Raw genomic sequence first — 19107 nt, forward strand, 5'->3', positions numbered from 1 at the left:
GGTGAGTGGGTGGAGGGTTTGGGTTAATGGTTTATTGAGGGAGAAAGAATGCGTAGAGAGAGGGAAACAACTGGTGCGCTAATGAAGAAGAAAGGTTGCATGTCACTTAAGTTATTTGGTCAACAAGTCAATGGAAGTCAAAGCTGGTCAACTAATTCACGCGGACAGTTTCTGGAGTACACGCGGACCATTTGTTTATTCACGCGGACGGTCCCTTGAGTACACGCGGACCATTTCTTTGTTCATGCGGACGGTCCCTTGAGTACACGCGGTCCTCGTGAAAAGTTCTGTAATGATGCTAAATTCAAAGAATGACGCGGACGACTTGGGCGAGTGCACACAGACCATTTGTTTATTCACACGGACGGTCCCTTGAGTACACGCGGACGATTTGTTAACCGATGAAAAATCTCAAATCTTCGCTCTTGACTTAAACGAACATCGTGGGCTTAAAATTCAACACTCTTTCACTGCAAGAAGGAAGAAGAAATGTGAATTGCAAAAATGGTTTATCTAAAAACATTTATTCGGAATTAGAAAAGATGAAAACACAATGTTTTTCCAAAAATGCCCTTCTTTAACGTCTTTGGCGAGACATACTTCCCTCTTAATTTCAGTATACCGGGGCATCCAAATGGATGACATCTAGGACATTTGCATTAAAACCTTCATAGAAAGGTTTCAAACGTTGCCCATTGACTTTGAAGATTTTCCCCGTGTCGACATTTTTTTAATTCCCACACCTCCATTATGACTCTTTTCTTGTATTTGACTTTCTATTTATGGGAGAACCATATCGGACTTAGACCTTTGATGATATCAATCATCCAACCATATTCTTTCTTGTATTTGTTCAATAAGGTGACTAACTCTTCCCTCTTTGACATGGTGGTTGAGTAGGTGACCGGTGGGGCGTCTTCTTTCTCGGGATATGTATCCTTTGAAGGGTCCGACAGATTTATCGTTTCCGGATCTTGTGGTTGTTCTACCACTGGAGTTAGTTTCTCAATGGTAGTGGGTGGCTCAATCTCTCTTTCGTTAACCCCCAACACTTCCTCTATAGTTTCATTGTCAACTTTCTCAATGTCTTCTTCTTCCTCCTTGTTAGCCTCTTCCACTTCTACTCCTTCTTCCACTCTTCATATAACACTCTTAGGCCATCAAAACTTTTCTCATCTTTTAAAGGAATAACACATGTGCCATGCCATGGGTTCTCTTTAGAAGGTAGTTTGTATTGAGCTTCCATTATACTTATTGTTTGAGCAAGTTGTGTTATTTGTTTCTCTAAGATTTTGAGGCTAGATTGCGTTGTTTCCTGGAAATGTTGGGTAGAAGTGGCAATGCTTTTAACAATTTCCTCTAAGGACATGCTTGGCGTTTCTGTTTGTTGAGGAGGGTAAGGATAGGGTTGTTGGAACTGTGGAGTTGGTTGGTATTGGTTATTTCCCCAAGCTTGGTATGGGTTTTGGTATTGGTTATTTTCCCAAGCTTGGTTGTTGTCCCACCATTGAACATGTTGAGGTTGGTCATAACCCCATTGGTTTCACAAGTAGTAGCTTCCCTTTTATTGTACTTACTCCCATTCTCCTTGTAAATATGGACACATATCGGAATGATGTCCATTTTGGGTGCAATTATCGCAAGGAAGAGTCGTGGGTTGCACACTTTGGTCACTTCCAATCATCATAACTAACTGAGCTAGCTCAGAAAGTTGGTCTTTAATGCAAGGATTGTTCATTTTCAAACCATACATTTTTTTTTTCATTTTTTGAGTTTTAAACTAGAGTACCTGCACAATGAGATCTAGGCATAGAGAAACAAACTGATTAAATATAAACCAATCCCCGACAACGGCGCCAAAATTTGGTGGTTGTCGAGGCCAACAAAATATATACCCTAAATTTTACACACTAAAATAGTGTATAGTGGTAAAGGGATCGTATCCACGGAGATTGGTTCAATTTAAATCTCTATGTAAATCACTTGTTCAAGTACTTGTAAAACAAAAGTAAAAGTAAAATGGGGGGGGGGGGGGTTTAATTTTTTTTGATTGTTTGACAAAATTAAAACTAACTAGAATGTAAATAAGACAAGTAAACAAGTAAAAGATTTGATTAAATTCAATGAAGTGAAATTGGTTGATTTTGGGATACACCACATGGATGACATAGTTGACTTATCATTAGACTAAATGGAGTAAATCTTGTGAATTAGTTTAACTTAGCTATAGCAATTCATAAGCACAAATTACCTCAACTCTTCATTGTTATTAAAATGGCTAGAGGAGCTCTAACACATTTCCTTAATTAAAGTCACAAAATCAATGAAGCATGTAATCTTGTGAAAATAAATTAGCTTTAAGTTCTAAGAGTTACCAAGTCCAAAAGATAATCAAATGCTTACATTATCATTATGGAGGAAACATTCCCATGGTCTAAATGAAATGAAAACAAACATATAAACCATTTGTTGCTTACTAATTTGAGGGTCCATTACTTAACCAAGAAATTAGTCAACAAAAATAAGCATTCATTCATCAAAGCTCATGATCTAAGATAAATAAGCACAAGGAGATGTTTGACTAGAAAACATTTCCATAAACTTCAAACACAAGATAATAATAAGTCTTCAAAGCAACTAATCATCCATGGGTTAAACCCTAATCAACCAAATGAAAGTTTAGCCAAGCATGACCCAAGTAAAAGAAATGCAATATAGTTTAGAGATACCAAACATGATTCAAAGTGTAAGATGAAATGAAATGACAACAATCTTCAAAATCTTCCCAAGCCTTCTAGAGAGCAAAGTAGAGTTGTTCTTCCATGTGTTTTTCTTGCTTCTTGCTTCAAAACTCTAGTAAAAGTGGTCAAAAATCGGATCCAAAAGTCCCCCAAAAGCATTCCACCAACCTTCCCAAAATAGAGTCAAAAAGTCAAAAATCCGGATTCTTCACAGTGCGATCCACGCGGACCATTTGTAAATCCACGCGGACCGCGTGGATTCTGGGCCATTTGGCCCATTTGATTGGCCTTCTAGTTTTGCTCCTTTATTTCTTGGTCCAGCCCACATGTAAAGGTTCTTGATAGCCCAATTGTGTCTTATTGACTCTCCCAAGATGGGCCATTGCTTCCTTGATCTTCTATAACTCAAAATTCTCTTCACATCATCATCATTCTTCATCTAAAATTAAGCCCAACTTGCTCCTTTGATTATGTTGACAACATGCCCAATCACACCACTTCAAGTCCACAATCAAACTGCAAGCCTCCAAAAGTCCCGCACTCCTTCCATACATCCAATGACAAATAGTCTTCGATAAATCCTGCAAATAAGCTCAAAAGACTGGAAAGCACCCGGTAAAGGATAAAAATAACAAAAAGAGAAAATATGCATGAAGATTAACTAAAATGAGATGGAATGTGCTAAAAAAAACTATAAAAAGAAGTAAATAAAATGAAACTATCCGCATGCAACCCTAGAAACCTTGGATCTATGTTTTCTCTATTATACATGCAAAGTTTGATTTTTCCAAGGTTCTCATCCTAACTAGCATATCATGGGGTACTTGTAATATAAAACTAGTAGAATGACATACCTTTTCTTGTGGTTGATTGCTTGGAGCTTCAAGAGCCTAGCACCAATAATGTGAATGCCTCAAATGGAATCAAAAATACCAAAACAACTTGGAAGACTTTGAGAGAATATGAAGCAATCTAGAAATCGACCCATTCTTGTTAGCTCACACACTAGTGTTATTTCAGGTGCCAAAGACCTCTTTATATAGTATGGTGGATTAGGGTTACATCCATGTAAACCCTAATACCCATGACCTTTCATTTCCATGGGATCCATGGGTTAAAAGCTCCATGGACTATCCATGGACTTCCATGCAAGCTTAGCCCATCCTAAATGAACATTGGCCCATTATATATATATATATATATATATATATATATATATATATATATATATATATATATATATATATATAGAGTCTATATTTAATTAGTTCCTTTTGTATCACTAATTTAATTCCAAATTAATTCTTGATCAATACTAATTAAATAATATGATTTCATATTAATATATTATAGCATATAATATATTAATAAATCACAAATATACTATTCTCAAAAGACTATCCATACAAATTGTTCCGGTGAAGTGCAACCCAAATGGACCATGCTGGGTCGGGTCAAGTACATACCAAATATAGTTATGGACTTAGACACCTTATCCAACACATTGTCTCAAGAAGGAGTGCCCTTGGCGCAACAACATCCTTCTTGGCCCATCTCTTCAACAGATGGCGCAACAAGGTCCCCTTGTTGCTCCATATCACTCATAAGTGCCCCAAACCTCTTCCATGTGCTCCAAACCCTCTTTTGTATGATCCGTTCGTTTGGCACTTTATCCGTTCCTTTGTCAGATGATCAATTCCTTTCTTAGATGATCTGTTCCTTTTTCACATGCTCCATGAACCCCAAGTACTCCATTTAGTTCCAAGTGCTCCAAATGCTCCATGAGCATGATCCACATACTCCATGAGAATGCTCCAAATGCTCGAGTTACATTTAACAATTAATTTCATTAAATGTGATACTTGTCAATATTTAATATGGGTAGAAGAGTGAATAGCAAAAAAAGTGTATGAAGATTTCTTTTTATATAATAATTTTATAAGATTGTATATGGGTTATGTTGAATATATACAAAATAGTTTTTTTTTAAAATTTTAGAACATACTAAAGAAAAATAATTGTAGTTTTTACATTATGAATTTGAGCATCTAGAGAATTATTTTATAATTTAACCATAAAAACTTAAAAAAAGTCACCTCTACCATATATAAATATGACAGAGTAAACATAGAGTAACTCTACCTTAAGTGGATGTTATACGGTGTGGTCCGTCGTAGTGCTGACAGTATCGAAAGTGGCATCTATTTTCAATGGTAAACACCACCCCTCAATAGCCACAAATTTCATAGACATTGTAGGGCAACAAAAGTTTGGCGGTGGAAAATATTGGAGACAACCAAGAAATAGCTCACATATCCTTCTCTTCTCTCTCTTTTCCTTACCATTAACACCATTTTCCGCTAGCCATAAAGTTCAAAGGTATGCATTAAGGCATAAGTGGAGTCTAGGTGGAGTATGGTGACATCGACATTACACTGTTCAGCCTCATCAGCTCTTTGTCATTGCTATAGATTTTTTTCTAGAAAGACAAAAAAAGAATCCATTTTCCTAATCATTTTCCCAAAAATAGTCAAAAATCGAAAAAAGAAAATCCATTTATAATCAAAAAATCACAATTCGCCTTGCCTTTTGCGTGATTTTAGTAAATGGACCTGCTAGTTCATTGTCATTATGCTATTTTGTGGCCTATTAGCTCAAGTTCCTAGCCACTAAACTCTAAGGAAGACATCAAATCCATAAATGGGAAGTAAGAACATTGGAATATATAACTTTTTTGTTGTAAGTAAATTAGAACATCAAATAATGTATTGAAGATGTTATAGATTCTCCTTACCTACAAGAATCGATAATATTTGAGAATGTAACACACCCATATGAAGAAATTGAGCAACAAGGGGTTGAATATTTGTTACTCTAGTATCCAAATTTTATCAGTATATATATCTCATGTCATTCAATAAAAAATGTTGTCCTTCAAGTCTATAGTCAAGATAAATATGTCAAGTCATGTGTTGACAAATGAAAATAAAGTAAATCAACATTGTTTTGAGGATGGTTTGATCGTGAGGTTGGGAAGGAAGGATTAGAGGGAATGAAGTATTTAAGTGTGTTGGCATATATGTGATTAACCGAATGAGGTGGTGAGTGCTAAGGAATCCAAATCTTCGGGTTAAAAAATTAAAATTGTTGTAAAATGATATTTGTCATCTTGTTGTATCTCCGATCACAATGGAGTGTATTTGTTTCCCTTATGATAAGAAATACAAACCAAGTGATCAATGGAGGGTATTTGTATTTCTGATCAGAATGGAAACATAATAGTTAGTGTTATTAGATTTTGTTGAAGATTTTAGTAGATCTTCTAAGTTCGAATCTAAAGTATGGACCTCACATAGTTGTACATAAAAAATCAACATTCGTAGTTACTTTTTTTACAACGATTAATTTGTTTTTATAAAACTGACTAGCTTCTTGAATACTTTACATAGATTACATAAGCAACGAATTATTTTACAACCAAAAACCAATTGTAACACAATTTTCTCAAAGATAGCATCTTTCCTTGCTTGATTGCACCGTAAAGATGGCTATTCCAGAAAGACTAAAGCACCCAAAAATTTTCATAAATTATTGTATCTAAACATCTCCTATACACCATGTTAAGACTCAAGCTACCCGTCCACCTTAACAAATTCCAAATCAAATCAATATAAAGAAATTTGAAATCCCACTATCTACCATTTGGTTTCATATAGAAGAAACCATATAACAAGTCAAAAATAAGTGATTTTTCTACTCAATTTGAGAAACCATAAACCATGCATAATAAAGAATCCACATTCATCTTCTCTCATATATACTCAAATTGACTCTAGTAGGTCATCAATCCAAATAAACTTTTCATGAAAAATGTTTAACTTTTATTAGCACCAATTTATTGCCTTGTAGCCTCTTCCTCAACTACTAAATTAGTTACATCAATGACTCTCCTATTTGAACCCATCATAAATGATATTGATGAATCAAGATCTCAAGGCCATCTATTTGATTGCTCAAATAAAATAACATGCTCCAAAACTCCTTAAAATTCCTATCTTTGAGATTTATCGATCCTACGCCTAAGAGCTCGACGCCAAACACCCCCCCCCCCCATGCCCATTTGATATAAAAAGAATGAACTGAGGAATTTTTATCAACTTCCAAAGCATACAATCTTGGAAATCGTTGCCGAAAAGGAATATGAGTATACGACCTGTCCAAATATCTTCTCAAAATCTAGTATTCAACCCATCGCCATTTTCCTAATGAAAGAATCAAAATCAATACCTCTTGGCCAAAGTTAATCGGATGGCATTGCTTCAAGCCCCTTGGATTCTCAACCTTTGGGAATTCACACCAATATCGTCCACATACACGTGAATAGATTTAATAAGAGATAACCATAAAGAATTAAGTTTATTTAAGAATGTCTACCATTGTATCATCCTAAAATTTATGACCATGTTCTTAAATTAATAAAGTGAATAAAAGAAATATAATTTGTATAGTTAAAGCATAAAGGGATAAACATATCATTAGTTTATATGAAGTTTAGAAAGTTAGAAGTAAAACAATAACATTTTAATGTTAAAGGGTCAAAAGTGTCAAGTTGGCAAAGTAAGTTGACCAAAGGGTTGAATCAATGAATGGAAGGGAATACAAAAGTTATATAATGGATGGAGAAGGACTTATTATGTCAAAAACTTAAGTTAAAATTACAAAATATAAGTTTATGGTGGAAATTGGCAAAATAAGCAAACTTGAGAGACCACATTGTAAAATTTTGGAAAAATAAGATGCATTCTCCTTCCCCTCATTTATTAGAACGTGTTTTTCAAGCAAGGGAGGAGCTTCAATGGTTATTTCATCTTCTTCATCCTCTAGGGTTTGATTCAAGAGGTGATTTGAGCAACCAAGCAAAAAAAATGGAAGAACAAAGGTTTGCAAGGTAGAATTTCTTCTTCTTTAACCTAGAAAAATGAATTTGTGAAGTGTGTTTAACCCAAATGTCAAATTTGGTTTCAATTAATTATTAGGGTTTGATTTTCTAACCTCCCTTGGGTAGTTTTGATGATCTCAATCTCAATCTAATCATCATGTTGATGGATTTGAGGATTTTGGTGAAAACCCTCATGAACCCTAGAAAACTCAAATTGGGGATATTGAAATTGATGATGAAATGAGATTGGATTCTATGACCTAGATGATAGTTTTTTAGCAACAAATACAATTGGAATGCTCAAATTCATCGATTATGGTAGAATCAAGTATAAACATGAATTTTAGGTGATTTTGGGGAAATTATAATGAAAACAGTGGAATCCTTTATATGTGAGCATTTGATGAGTATATGAAGCTCATAAGCATGAGTTGATACTAGAAATATGATTTGAATTCAAAAACATGAAAACTTGAATGATATTTAGTTGAAGTTATTGAATATTTTGCCATAAGGACAATTTGGGAAACATGGAATGGAATTGAGGATTTCCTTGTTAGTTGATGTAATTACAATGAGATTAATGGTGATTTTATATACTTTTACAACTTACATATGAATATTCAATGAGTTAGGAACAAACTATGTGAGTTTTAGAATGTGCATTTGGAATCTAGACTAATTAACCCTCCATTTAATTTTAAGGATCATCACGATCTTAAAGATTTCAATGAGCACTTAATGGATTAAATTGGGTATATTTGGATGATAAAACACCTCCTAATCATCTGTGAGAAACTATACAAGTGGTGCAAAGTGAATTGGAAAGGGCCTTCAAGAGTTATGCAAAGTGTCATTTTGAGAAAAAAAATGGATTAAGAAAAATATGCAGCCAAGTGAACACGACCCAGTGTTATTTAAGCCTAAATCAACACGATCCATGTTATTTAAGCCTAAATCAACACGACCCGTGTTCCCTTCTATGCAGTTATCACTAATTTTTCTTCTAACTTTTGCATTATGACTCAGATTTACGCACAGTTTTCGCCTACATTCATAGGTTTTTATAAGGAATAAGTTGAATCAATAAAATTTAGTAATGGAACCCGTGATGGGTATTTTGGTGATTTTAATAACTTTTACCTACTTGTTATATAGGTGGTGTTCAAGAGTGTTGCTCTAAGGAAGGAACTAGAAGAAGATTAGTTAATCTATGTGTGATTGAGGTGAGCACGTGTTGGCATTTTTCTACTTTTGGGTACATGGAAAAATGATTTTTATGATGATGAAATACCAATGATTTGATATATGAAACATTTTGAAATGAAAATTTTAAATGCTTTTGAAAATAATGTTTTGAAAGAACGCCTTGAAAGAAAGAACGTGTTTTAAAGTAAAATAATATTTTGGAAGAACGAATGTTTTGATATGTGAAATGTATCTTTTCAAAGTATATCTTTTTAGTAACCTATGACACTATAAATGATGGTATGAGTATTGATAATAGGGAATGTGAAAGGTAAAAAGAAAGTAGAAAGAAAATAAAGGAAATGATGAAAACTGACCGGGTCATGATACCTCATAAGAGGCCCTAGAGGGATCTACTGGGTGGTACATTTCCTTCGCGAAGTAGATATCATATTATGATACCTCAGTGGACTGATTTGGTTCTGTTCACCCTGGCCAGTTATGATATCTTGGTGGATTGATTTTTTCTTTCCACCTTGGCCTTAGAAATGGAAAAAGATTAAATGAAATGATATGATAAGATATGATATGATATGTTATGAAAAGATATGATATGATATGTTATGTATGAAATGATTTTCATGTAAATGCTTTGAAATGTTTGGGTCACAAACATATGTATTTCACGAGACATTATTGTCTTACATTATCTCTTTTTAATGTCATGTATCACAAGTTGTATTTAAGGAGAAAAGATGATAGATGGAAGTTAGAAGTTAAGAGATAAAGAATGGAGTGAAGCTTGTCAAGTTTGTTATTCATGTTATTGATGTAATTCATATTTGTTTGTTGTGGTTGTATGATGCTTAATGGTAAAACTCAAGATTTTAATTGTATATGTTTTTATGGGACTGGTTTTTGTTAAATGTGGGTTAACACCCGAAATGATTTTTATAACCATAGTATCTTTTAAAAAATATTGGAGAAATTTGGGATATTACAAGCATCATTTAGAAATCAAAACATTATTAAAAAAAGAAAAGACTACATATACCCAACCTACCTTCATGTTTAAATGCCAACACCTTTTTCCATTTTATCCATCATATCTTCTTCTCTCCCGCCTAGCCACCCCCAAAAAATCTTAATCTCAACTTTACCAAGAGATTAATAACAATTTTAGGAGCATTAAAAAGTGACATATAATAAATGTCACTTTTGTGGCCGTAGAGGCTTCATCCTATGCTTTTGTGGCCTCACGAGCTCAATCATGGGCATTACAAGATCACATCTAACGAAATAGCGGCATATGTGGTATGGATTCAGATTATGTTTGTGCTTTAGCCTTTCTTCGTGATACGATTCCGGGCTTTGATTTCAGCGGTTTCATTAATAAGGACACTGCCCCTCCAAAAGCCCAACATTCATTGGCGAGTGCCCTTTTTAGTAAAATTGACCCAAGACATGGAAGTTCACTTCGCCATGACGATTAGGCAGAAAACTATTTTTGAGTGTCTAAGGGTCCCACATGCTCAGGATTTACTTATGACTATTCATATTGACGGTCTTGGCCAGGATATGTCGCCAGTTGAGTATCGTGCTATCCTCAAGTATCGTCTTATGATCCCCTTATTTCCGGCTAACGAGACTTGCCCTGTTTGTCGTAAGGCATGTTTGGACTCCTTTGGGGAGCATGCAGTTCATTGTAAAGAGCTCCCCGGTTTCAAGTACCGACACGATCTGGTTAGGGATGTTATTTCCGATATATTTAGGCGCACTGGGGTTTCCGCTAAGAAAGGGGCACCTGTGAATTTTTTGACTGACCCATTGGAAGGAAGATCAACATTTAGACCAGCTGATGTTTTAGTATTTGGATGGGCTGGAGGAAAACATGCATGCGTGGATCTAACAGTGGTTTCCCCTCTTGTAGGTCTGGGGAGTAGGGTTTTCACTGTGGGGCAAGCTGTTTTAAAAGCTGCATCAAGCAAAGTGGAAAAACATGAGAAAGCGTGCATGGAAAATCAACACACGTTTATACCCTTTGCATTTAATACTTTCGGTTTCCTTGCGCCAGAAGCTGTGGAGCTACTCAATAGAGTTCAACGGGTCATGCATAGTAATGTTATGACTCCAATATCTATAGATGTTGTTTTTAAAAGAATTAGTTTTGCCATCCAAAAAGGGGTTGCGGCACAGTTTGGTGCTCATTTACCCGATACGTCTATGTAAAACTTCCTTCTTATGTTTTATATAACTCTAATTAAATTTAAAATAAATAATAATAATAATAATAATAATAATAATAATAATAATAATAATAATAATAATAATAATAATAATAAAATGTCAATACTCTCTAGGACCAACTTCTACTAAGGCCTTGTTTGATTTCACTCTGACCAGGTCCGGTCAGAGGTTTTATCTGACTCGGTCCTAGTCTTGCTGTTTGATACCAATATTAGAGCTCTTACTCGGTCAGTAAATGGCTAATGAACGGCTGACTGGGACCTGTAAAAAATAAAGCCTGATCGAGACAGAAATAATCTTCTCCCTCGTATGCCCTTCTCTTTCGCTTGCCAAGGCTTCCTTCCTTCAGCCTCCCACCTCGTTCCTTCAGGTCTCCTACCTGGCTCCTCCTCCAGAGTGGTAAGATTTTTCCTGTTTTAACCTAATAAACAGGTTTGCAATTCCCGTCTCTCTATAAAATTGATTCTTTGAAATCGATTTTTTTGTATGCTTGAAATCGATTCTTCAGTTCTTTGAAGTCGATTGTTCAATGTGTTGAAATAGATTTCTAATACATACATTGCTTCCTTCTACTTGCTTTTGAGACGATTCCCGATAAGCTTAAAGCCCAAGTAATTAATCGATCGGTCCTCTTATTTCCCTGAACAGTAATTCTTGAAATCTTCATGAAATTATATATGGACGAGTGTACTGGTTTGCTTGTTTTAAGTGTATTTGGCTTTATTTATGTTTGAATTTGATCCAGGTTTATTTGGTATTGTTGCACAGTACAAAAGAAATTGCAAGAACAAATAGAGGTATAGTGTTTCTATTTGCTTACAACCTTTACCATGGGTTCAAATTCAGTTTTCAATGAATTCTTTTATTTTTTACATTTAGAGAATTGGAAGTGATAGCAGTAATTTTGGTGTTGTTGCAGAAGCTTGAAACAATTTGGAAGATACACATATATAGATGCCAACAAACATGAAAAATGACTTGCAGGTCGAGGGATGTAAAACCCCAAAAGAAATTGAAAAGTGGGTAGAATGAAGTTGCAAATATGGCTGTCAGTTGCTAGTTTGGTGTGAGGCAAAAACAGTCATCAGTCCATAGTATGTAAAATAGACAAATGAAAAGAAGTTGATGAAAAATAACCAAAGAAATTTGGATGTTGTCCATTGAAATTACACCATGACACAACAACCAAATTTTGGAAAATAGAAGAGAAGGGTAAAATAGTCATTTCCAGCATTCAGTATAATTAGTCAGAGCCATAATCAAACAACAGGGTTTCAATCAGAGGTAGTTTCAGTCAGACTCTGACTCAGTCAGATCTTACTCGGTCAGAAACTATCAAATAGCCCCTAAGTTGTCCTCCCACTTATTGATAAAGTTTTAACTTTCTAATTGAAAAGACTTTTTAGTAAAATTCTTCCGCTTGAGGCCTATTACTCCACACACATGCAACCCAGAATACATAAAAGGGATTGTAGCCACCCAAAATACATAAAAGGGATTGTAGCCTAGCAACAATAGTAGCTAATTCTTATTGATATAGTCATATGTCCATGGATTTAAATAAAAAAATGTGTTGTTTTGTACATACATAAGAGACATATCCCTACACTTAATGCCGGTTCTCATTCATAGCTAGTGGTACTAAGAGAGAAAGTATACAATAACATATCTCTACACTTAATGCCAATTCTCATTCATAGCTAGTTGTACAAGAGAAACAATATATACAATAATGGGTATCTCTACACTTAATGCCAATTCTCTCATTCATAGCTAGTGGTACTAAGAGAAAGAATGTATACAATAATGTGTATGTTAAATTTTATTTAAATTCGAAAAGGGAAAAAGGATGATGCTTGGACGTACAATAAGTTAAAAAAACCAATACACCACTCTACAAAATACACAAATATGAGACCATTAGAAATCTAGATAACGATAGTTGAAGCTAAAATGCACGACATGACTCCCATAAGAATGACTTTCCATTTTAAACATGTCCTTTCAGTGCCACTCACGTTGCCACTTGGTCGTTTAGTACTCGTTCCACTTGTCACGTTAGCACTAGCTGCATAAAATTAACAACCATTGTTTGAAACTTTTATATATATTCATTCCAAGAAATTACTTAATTACTTAATATTGGAATATAAATAAAATGTTATATACCACTTGGAACAGGGCTATTGGCAGGAGCACCAGCAGTAGTAGAGTGGCCATATTGAAGAAAAACCTGAGCATCCGTTGAATTTGGAGCCAAATGGAGAAGTTCTGCATATCATATTCAATAGTATATAATATATAGTCATCTTCTAATTAAAAAAAAAAAAACATTGTTTTGTTCAATTAATCATGCATGTAATTCTTAATTTCAGTTCTGTTAAAGGTATATGGCTTGCAAAATGTTCGATAGAGATACATCAAATAAGACCAAAATGACATACGTGTGCAATAAGTGTGCATCCTTTGCAAATGTATGATAGAAATGATGTGTGTATATATGGTGTATGTACATTGACTATAAATTAACAAAAAGAGTGACACCCATACTTGAATTTGAGAACTTACTTATGGATTCCAACTTTACCATTGGGGAAAACATGCAAGTATACTATACTTTATGTACTTACCCGGACATTTTGTAACATTAGCAGGGGCTTGACACACTGTAGGGAGGCCTAATGCAAGCGTGACATTTATTGTGAGGCCTAAATCCGGATCATTTCTATCTTTTATCACCACACATAAGCACTTCTTGTTGGTGTTCAACACTTTCTTCAAACCATTACAACAATCTGGTGTGGGAGATTTTGCATTGCCACCAACATATGGCAAACATGTCGCTAGTCCTACCAACTGCTCCGTGCACTCTTCCTTATCCTTGTCATCTGCACCGAGTGTCATATGAGAAACTGTCACCATACTTAAGATCACAAATATGAACGCAAATTTGACCTCGCGAACTCTTTGTAAACCCATTAGAATAACTGGATCGAGTGGGGATAAATTGAAGCAGTATTGGTTTATTTTAGAAGATAGAGTTGTGAGCTTAAATAGAAGTTTCTTTTGTCATGTTAAACTGAGTGGAATAAACTGAAGCACTAGTGGTTTTTTTTTTTTTTGGAAGATAGAGTTAATTGTGAGCTAAAATAGAAGTTTCTTTTGTCATGTTATTGTCAAGGCGACCTTTGAGAGTTGAGACACACATACACAAATATAGTTATATTTGTGAGAGTGGAGAAGTAGGTGAGAGCGAAGATGGTGGTTATTAAGAGTTCCGTGAAATGGATGAAAGCTCGAAAGTGGACATGGAGCTTGAGTACTTCACCGACCCACTAAGGTTTGTGGTAGCCTGTAGGACATATTGCGAGTAGTGATGCAAGTCGTCATCATTAAAAACCAATGACGATGCATCTGTCCATCTAATTCGAATGAAAAACAATTGTAGGTGGTAAGGTTCGGCGTGCTCGGGTTGGTAATGGTAAAAAAATAAAGTAGAGATATGTAAGTTTATAATAGAAATCAAAATTAACGGCTCAAATTTAGTTGGTATATACTTATTATTTTTATAATAATGTTAAATTTGTTAAATAATTTGTATATTAAATATTACCATTAAAGTTAGGTGTCATTGGTTTGCCAAAATATTTCTGAAAGAATTGAAAGTTAGTATACGTTAATTCAATTCCATATTTTGTTTGGTTTTCAGTAAGTAGAACTTGAATCCAATTTTATATTATGTTTAGTTAAAATGTTCCATATTTTGTTTGGTTTTCAGTAAGTAGAACTTGAATCCAATTTTATATTATGTTTAGTTAAAATGTGTAGTTGACAAAAAAAATATAATTGAATTAATATAAAATGACATAATTGTCATTCTTGTTTTTCGTTTAATTTTACTTTTATTTATAAATTATATATATAGATATATGATATTAATTATAAAAATAACAAATGGTGGTGGTGGTGTATGCGGGTGGTGGTGGTAGAGTTGATGATGGTTGTGGTAATGGTGGTGGGTGGTGGTAATGGTAAGTAGTTGTACCAATGGAATAGCGGTGATGGTAGGTGGTTGTGGTGGTGGTGGTCGTGGCGGCGTAGGTTGATGAGTTTTACATGTAATAACGCAGATAAAGTCTTATACACTTAATGGTACATACAACGTATTAGATCTAGTCATAACACTATTGAAGTAACATTCTATTGAACAACAAGAACCTTATAACCCTAGCTAATTTCGAAAATCATAAACAAGTTAGGGATTACATACCTTTTGATTGTTGTAGTAAATAATCTAACAATCATTCTTGAAAAACTCTTGGATGTAGCACCAGAAATCTTGTACCACTGATGGTTCACACCCAAACCCTAGCAACTAGGAAACTTGAAGAGAAGAAGAGAGGGGAAATTTTGGTTGGCTCTTAGCAATAATGATGGCCGAAAATTGTAGGATGGAAGGCCCTATTTATAGCTGATATATAAACCCTAGATAACTCTTACTTGATTAAAATAATAATATCTCAAATCATGTAATTATTTGGTTTCCTAATTATCTTTAAGGGGTATTCTAGAACATATAATCACCCAAAAACCGTCCGCCCTTATGGGGAAGATTCTGGAACCCTTTTGTTCAACTATTGAACAATTACAGCTTAGGTCATTGCACTAATAATTAATCCAATTAATCCCAAAATTAATTCTAATTAATTTTGATTAATTCTTAATTAAATAATAATATTTCTAATTAATATATTATTCTCATAGTATATAAACAAAGCGTTTATTGCTATTTATTAATCATATAATAAATCAATAAATCGGTATCTCTTTCTCTCTAAAAGGCATCATATTCAATTACCAAGTTTGAGCGCAGCCCAAAAGGACTTTGTTAATAATACAAGTATATATCAATTTAGTTATTGACTTAGACACCTAATCCAATAGTCTCCCACTTGGATAAGTCTATAACTACAATTGTCAGTATAACTTCTAAATTATCAGCAAATGGTGCTTCCAAAAGCAACTCCAACCTCTGATATGATCAGACGTCAGTCCTAAGATAAGTCATCAAATATTCTTTCGTTCTACAAGATATCATATGGACATAAGACATGGATTAGAATCAATCTCATTGTCCAAAATTTGTTTCCCGAATTCTTGATTTGTGATGACCTCATAAGACTTACTAATTGAACACATCAATTTAGTCCTGGCTGGGCCGAATACTATAAGTCAACACCAAAACACCAAGGGGCCCAAAGATATCGCTTTTCCTGTTAGGGAAAAATGAATAAATAAACTTTGACTCATATGATTGTATCGTTTAATCACTAAATCATACATGCCACTGTGTTTTATAACACCAAGTTGCTGATGCGTTTTCGCAATACCAATGTACAACCGACTTATAAATTACAACTCATATATATTCATTTTAAGAATATAAGATATTATAGTCTCAAAATTACTCGTGATAGAATCCATGAAGTAATACTTTGAGCGTAGGTTTATCCAATACTCACATCTCCATTTTCTACATACTCATGAACGTTGTAGCAACACAATTGCTATGTCTAAACTCCTTAGACAATCTACAATCTAATTCATGACAATCTTCACTCACTACTTACTTCCTAAAGTATGAGCGACTGTGGAGCTTCGAATAATCAAATTATTCAGGAAGTAAAACATGCAAATCGAAACACAAGAATAAATAATTGACAAATGTAGTAAACAAACTTATAAATAATCTATATTATTCAATCACCAAAATCAATTACATTTATTCCATTACAAGTTTCAAACTAAACATCTAACTACTAAAACAAATATCATCTCTCAATCTAATGCTCTTGGCATGCTGACTATGCTTAACCCTACTTAGAGCCTTCGTCAAAGGATCTGTAGGATTCTCTTCTGATAATACCCTCTTCACAATGAGGTGACCTTCTTCTACGCTATGTCTGGTGTAATGGTATTTTCTGTTGATATGTCTTGACTTGCCATGGTATCTCAGTTCTTTAGTTAAAGCAACCGCACCTTAATTATCGCAGAAAAGTTCCATCGTTTATTGAATGGTCGGAACTACTCCAAGATCTCCAATGAATTTCCTCAACCAAGCTGCTTCCTTTGATGCTTCATTTGCCGCTATGTACTCTGATTCACATGTAGAATCAGCCACTGTGTCCTGCTTGGAACTTTTCTAAGTGCCCGCTCCTTCATTTAACAGAAACACCCAGCCAGATTGAGAACGAAGATTTTCTCTATCTGTTTGAAAGTTGTCATCACTATATCCACTTACTCTCAATGTATCATTGCCACGAAGGACTAGAATCGGATCCTTTGTCCTTCGCAGATACTTAAGAATGTTCTTCACTACTGTCCAATGAGCTCTGCCAAGATTTCCCTGAAAGTGACTGACCATGCTTAAAGAAAAAGAAACATCATGTCAAGTACATGTTATAACGTACATGATCAATCCTACAGCCGAAGCATATAAGACTCAACTCATTTTCGCTATCTCTTCATCTGTACTAGGGCTTTGAGTCTTACTCAACTTGGCATTACTCTAAATAGGTAGCTCTCCTTTCTTGGAATTTCCATACAAAAACATTTTAGTACCTTATACAAGTATGTACTTTCACTAAGATCAATTAGTCTTTTCTTTATATCCCTTAAGATTCTTATCCCAAGAATATAGGTTGCCTATCCTAGATCCTTCATAGCAAAACACTTTCCAAGCCAAGACTTTACTTCTTGCAAAGTTGGAATGTCGTTTCCTATGAAGAGTATGTCATCAACATACAATACTAGAAAGGTTGCTATACTCCCACTAGCCTTGACATACACACATGACTCATCTTCACTCTTAGAGAAACCAAATTCTTTGACTTTCTCATGGAAGCAAAGATTACAGCTACGAGATGATTTTTTTCAATCCATAAATGGATTTCTCACGATTACACACCGTAACATCCCAAAATTTCATGGTAAAAATTTCATTTTTAATTTAACTAAAACACTATTGTAACTTTGTCCACACATTGAAAAACGTTTTAAATAAAACATTTATCAGAGTTTATTCCCAGAAATTACATATTGCGGAAAACATAGGTGTATGCGATGCGGTCATCCCAAGCTCCTTTATTTGAAAACTGGAGGTACCTAAAACCAAAACTGAAAACCGTAAGCACGAATTTTAGTGAGTTCCCCAAATACCACATACGATACATATCAACAGATCCATACATGCCATACATAACCGTGAGCCATACATATCATTCATATATCATAATCAATAAAGGTGTTATGTGCCGCACATAGTCTTGGCATTATGTCACGGGTCACCTCGTGGTCTTTCTTGCCAAGCCGGGGGCCATCCCCTGGGTCTTATAGACAAGTGCCAAGAGCCACCTCCTGGTCTTCCATGAAAGCATCATAATAGAAACAACTAGCATAAATACTACTATACTTAGCTAATTAGCATATAGTGTGTCCAGGAGACACCTCCTGGTCTTTCATATATAATGCCTAGGGCTAACCCCCAGGTCTTCCTACAATACATAAACCAAATGGTCCGGCATTGGTGCCTTCAACCCATACAAACAGTGGGGAGACTCACCTCGAACTACCGAATCTCATAGAAAGAATCTCTGGCTGCTGGCTTGCTAAAATCTCGCGATATCAATACCAATGACATCCAATTAATAGTTTGATTCCAATCCATAACCATCAGTCCAAAAATTAGGGTAAAAGACCATTTTACCCCTTACCTAGCTTTGTCCAAGATTAAAGCCCAAACCTACAATCTGAAAGGCAAAATTCCAAATTAAGTGTCTAATCTCTTCAGACCAAAGCTCATAATCATCATATATTTATATTCTTAATCCATACAACGTAATTAGACCAAAAAATCATCTTATATCTAATTGAACCAAACCATATTTTTATAAGTATTTTCCATCTTATTTAAATCCTACTAATCATGTATTA

At 34.7% G+C, this 19107-nt stretch overlaps 1 protein-coding gene across 1 annotated transcript; it reads right to left on the minus strand.

Moving 5' to 3' along the window:
* Positions 1–12912: 12912 nt before the first annotated feature.
* On the minus strand, positions 12913–14290 carry LOC145123786 (non-specific lipid transfer protein GPI-anchored 14-like). Its single transcript, XM_079058992.1, has 3 exons — positions 13746–14290; positions 13285–13386; positions 12913–13183 (listed from the first exon to the last, which is right to left on the minus strand). Exons 1-3 carry the CDS (start codon positions 14092–14094, stop codon positions 13044–13046), a joined length of 591 nt encoding a protein of 196 aa, XP_078915118.1. The 5' UTR covers positions 14095–14290; the 3' UTR covers positions 12913–13043.
* Between the last annotated feature and the right edge of the window lie 4817 nt (positions 14291–19107).

The sequence above is a fragment of the Lactuca virosa genome, chromosome 7 (genome assembly GCF_052849685.1).
Source record: "Lactuca virosa cultivar CGN04683 chromosome 7, Lactuca_virosa_CGN04683_v6, whole genome shotgun sequence".
In the NCBI taxonomy this organism is placed as follows: domain Eukaryota; kingdom Viridiplantae; phylum Streptophyta; class Magnoliopsida; order Asterales; family Asteraceae; genus Lactuca; species Lactuca virosa.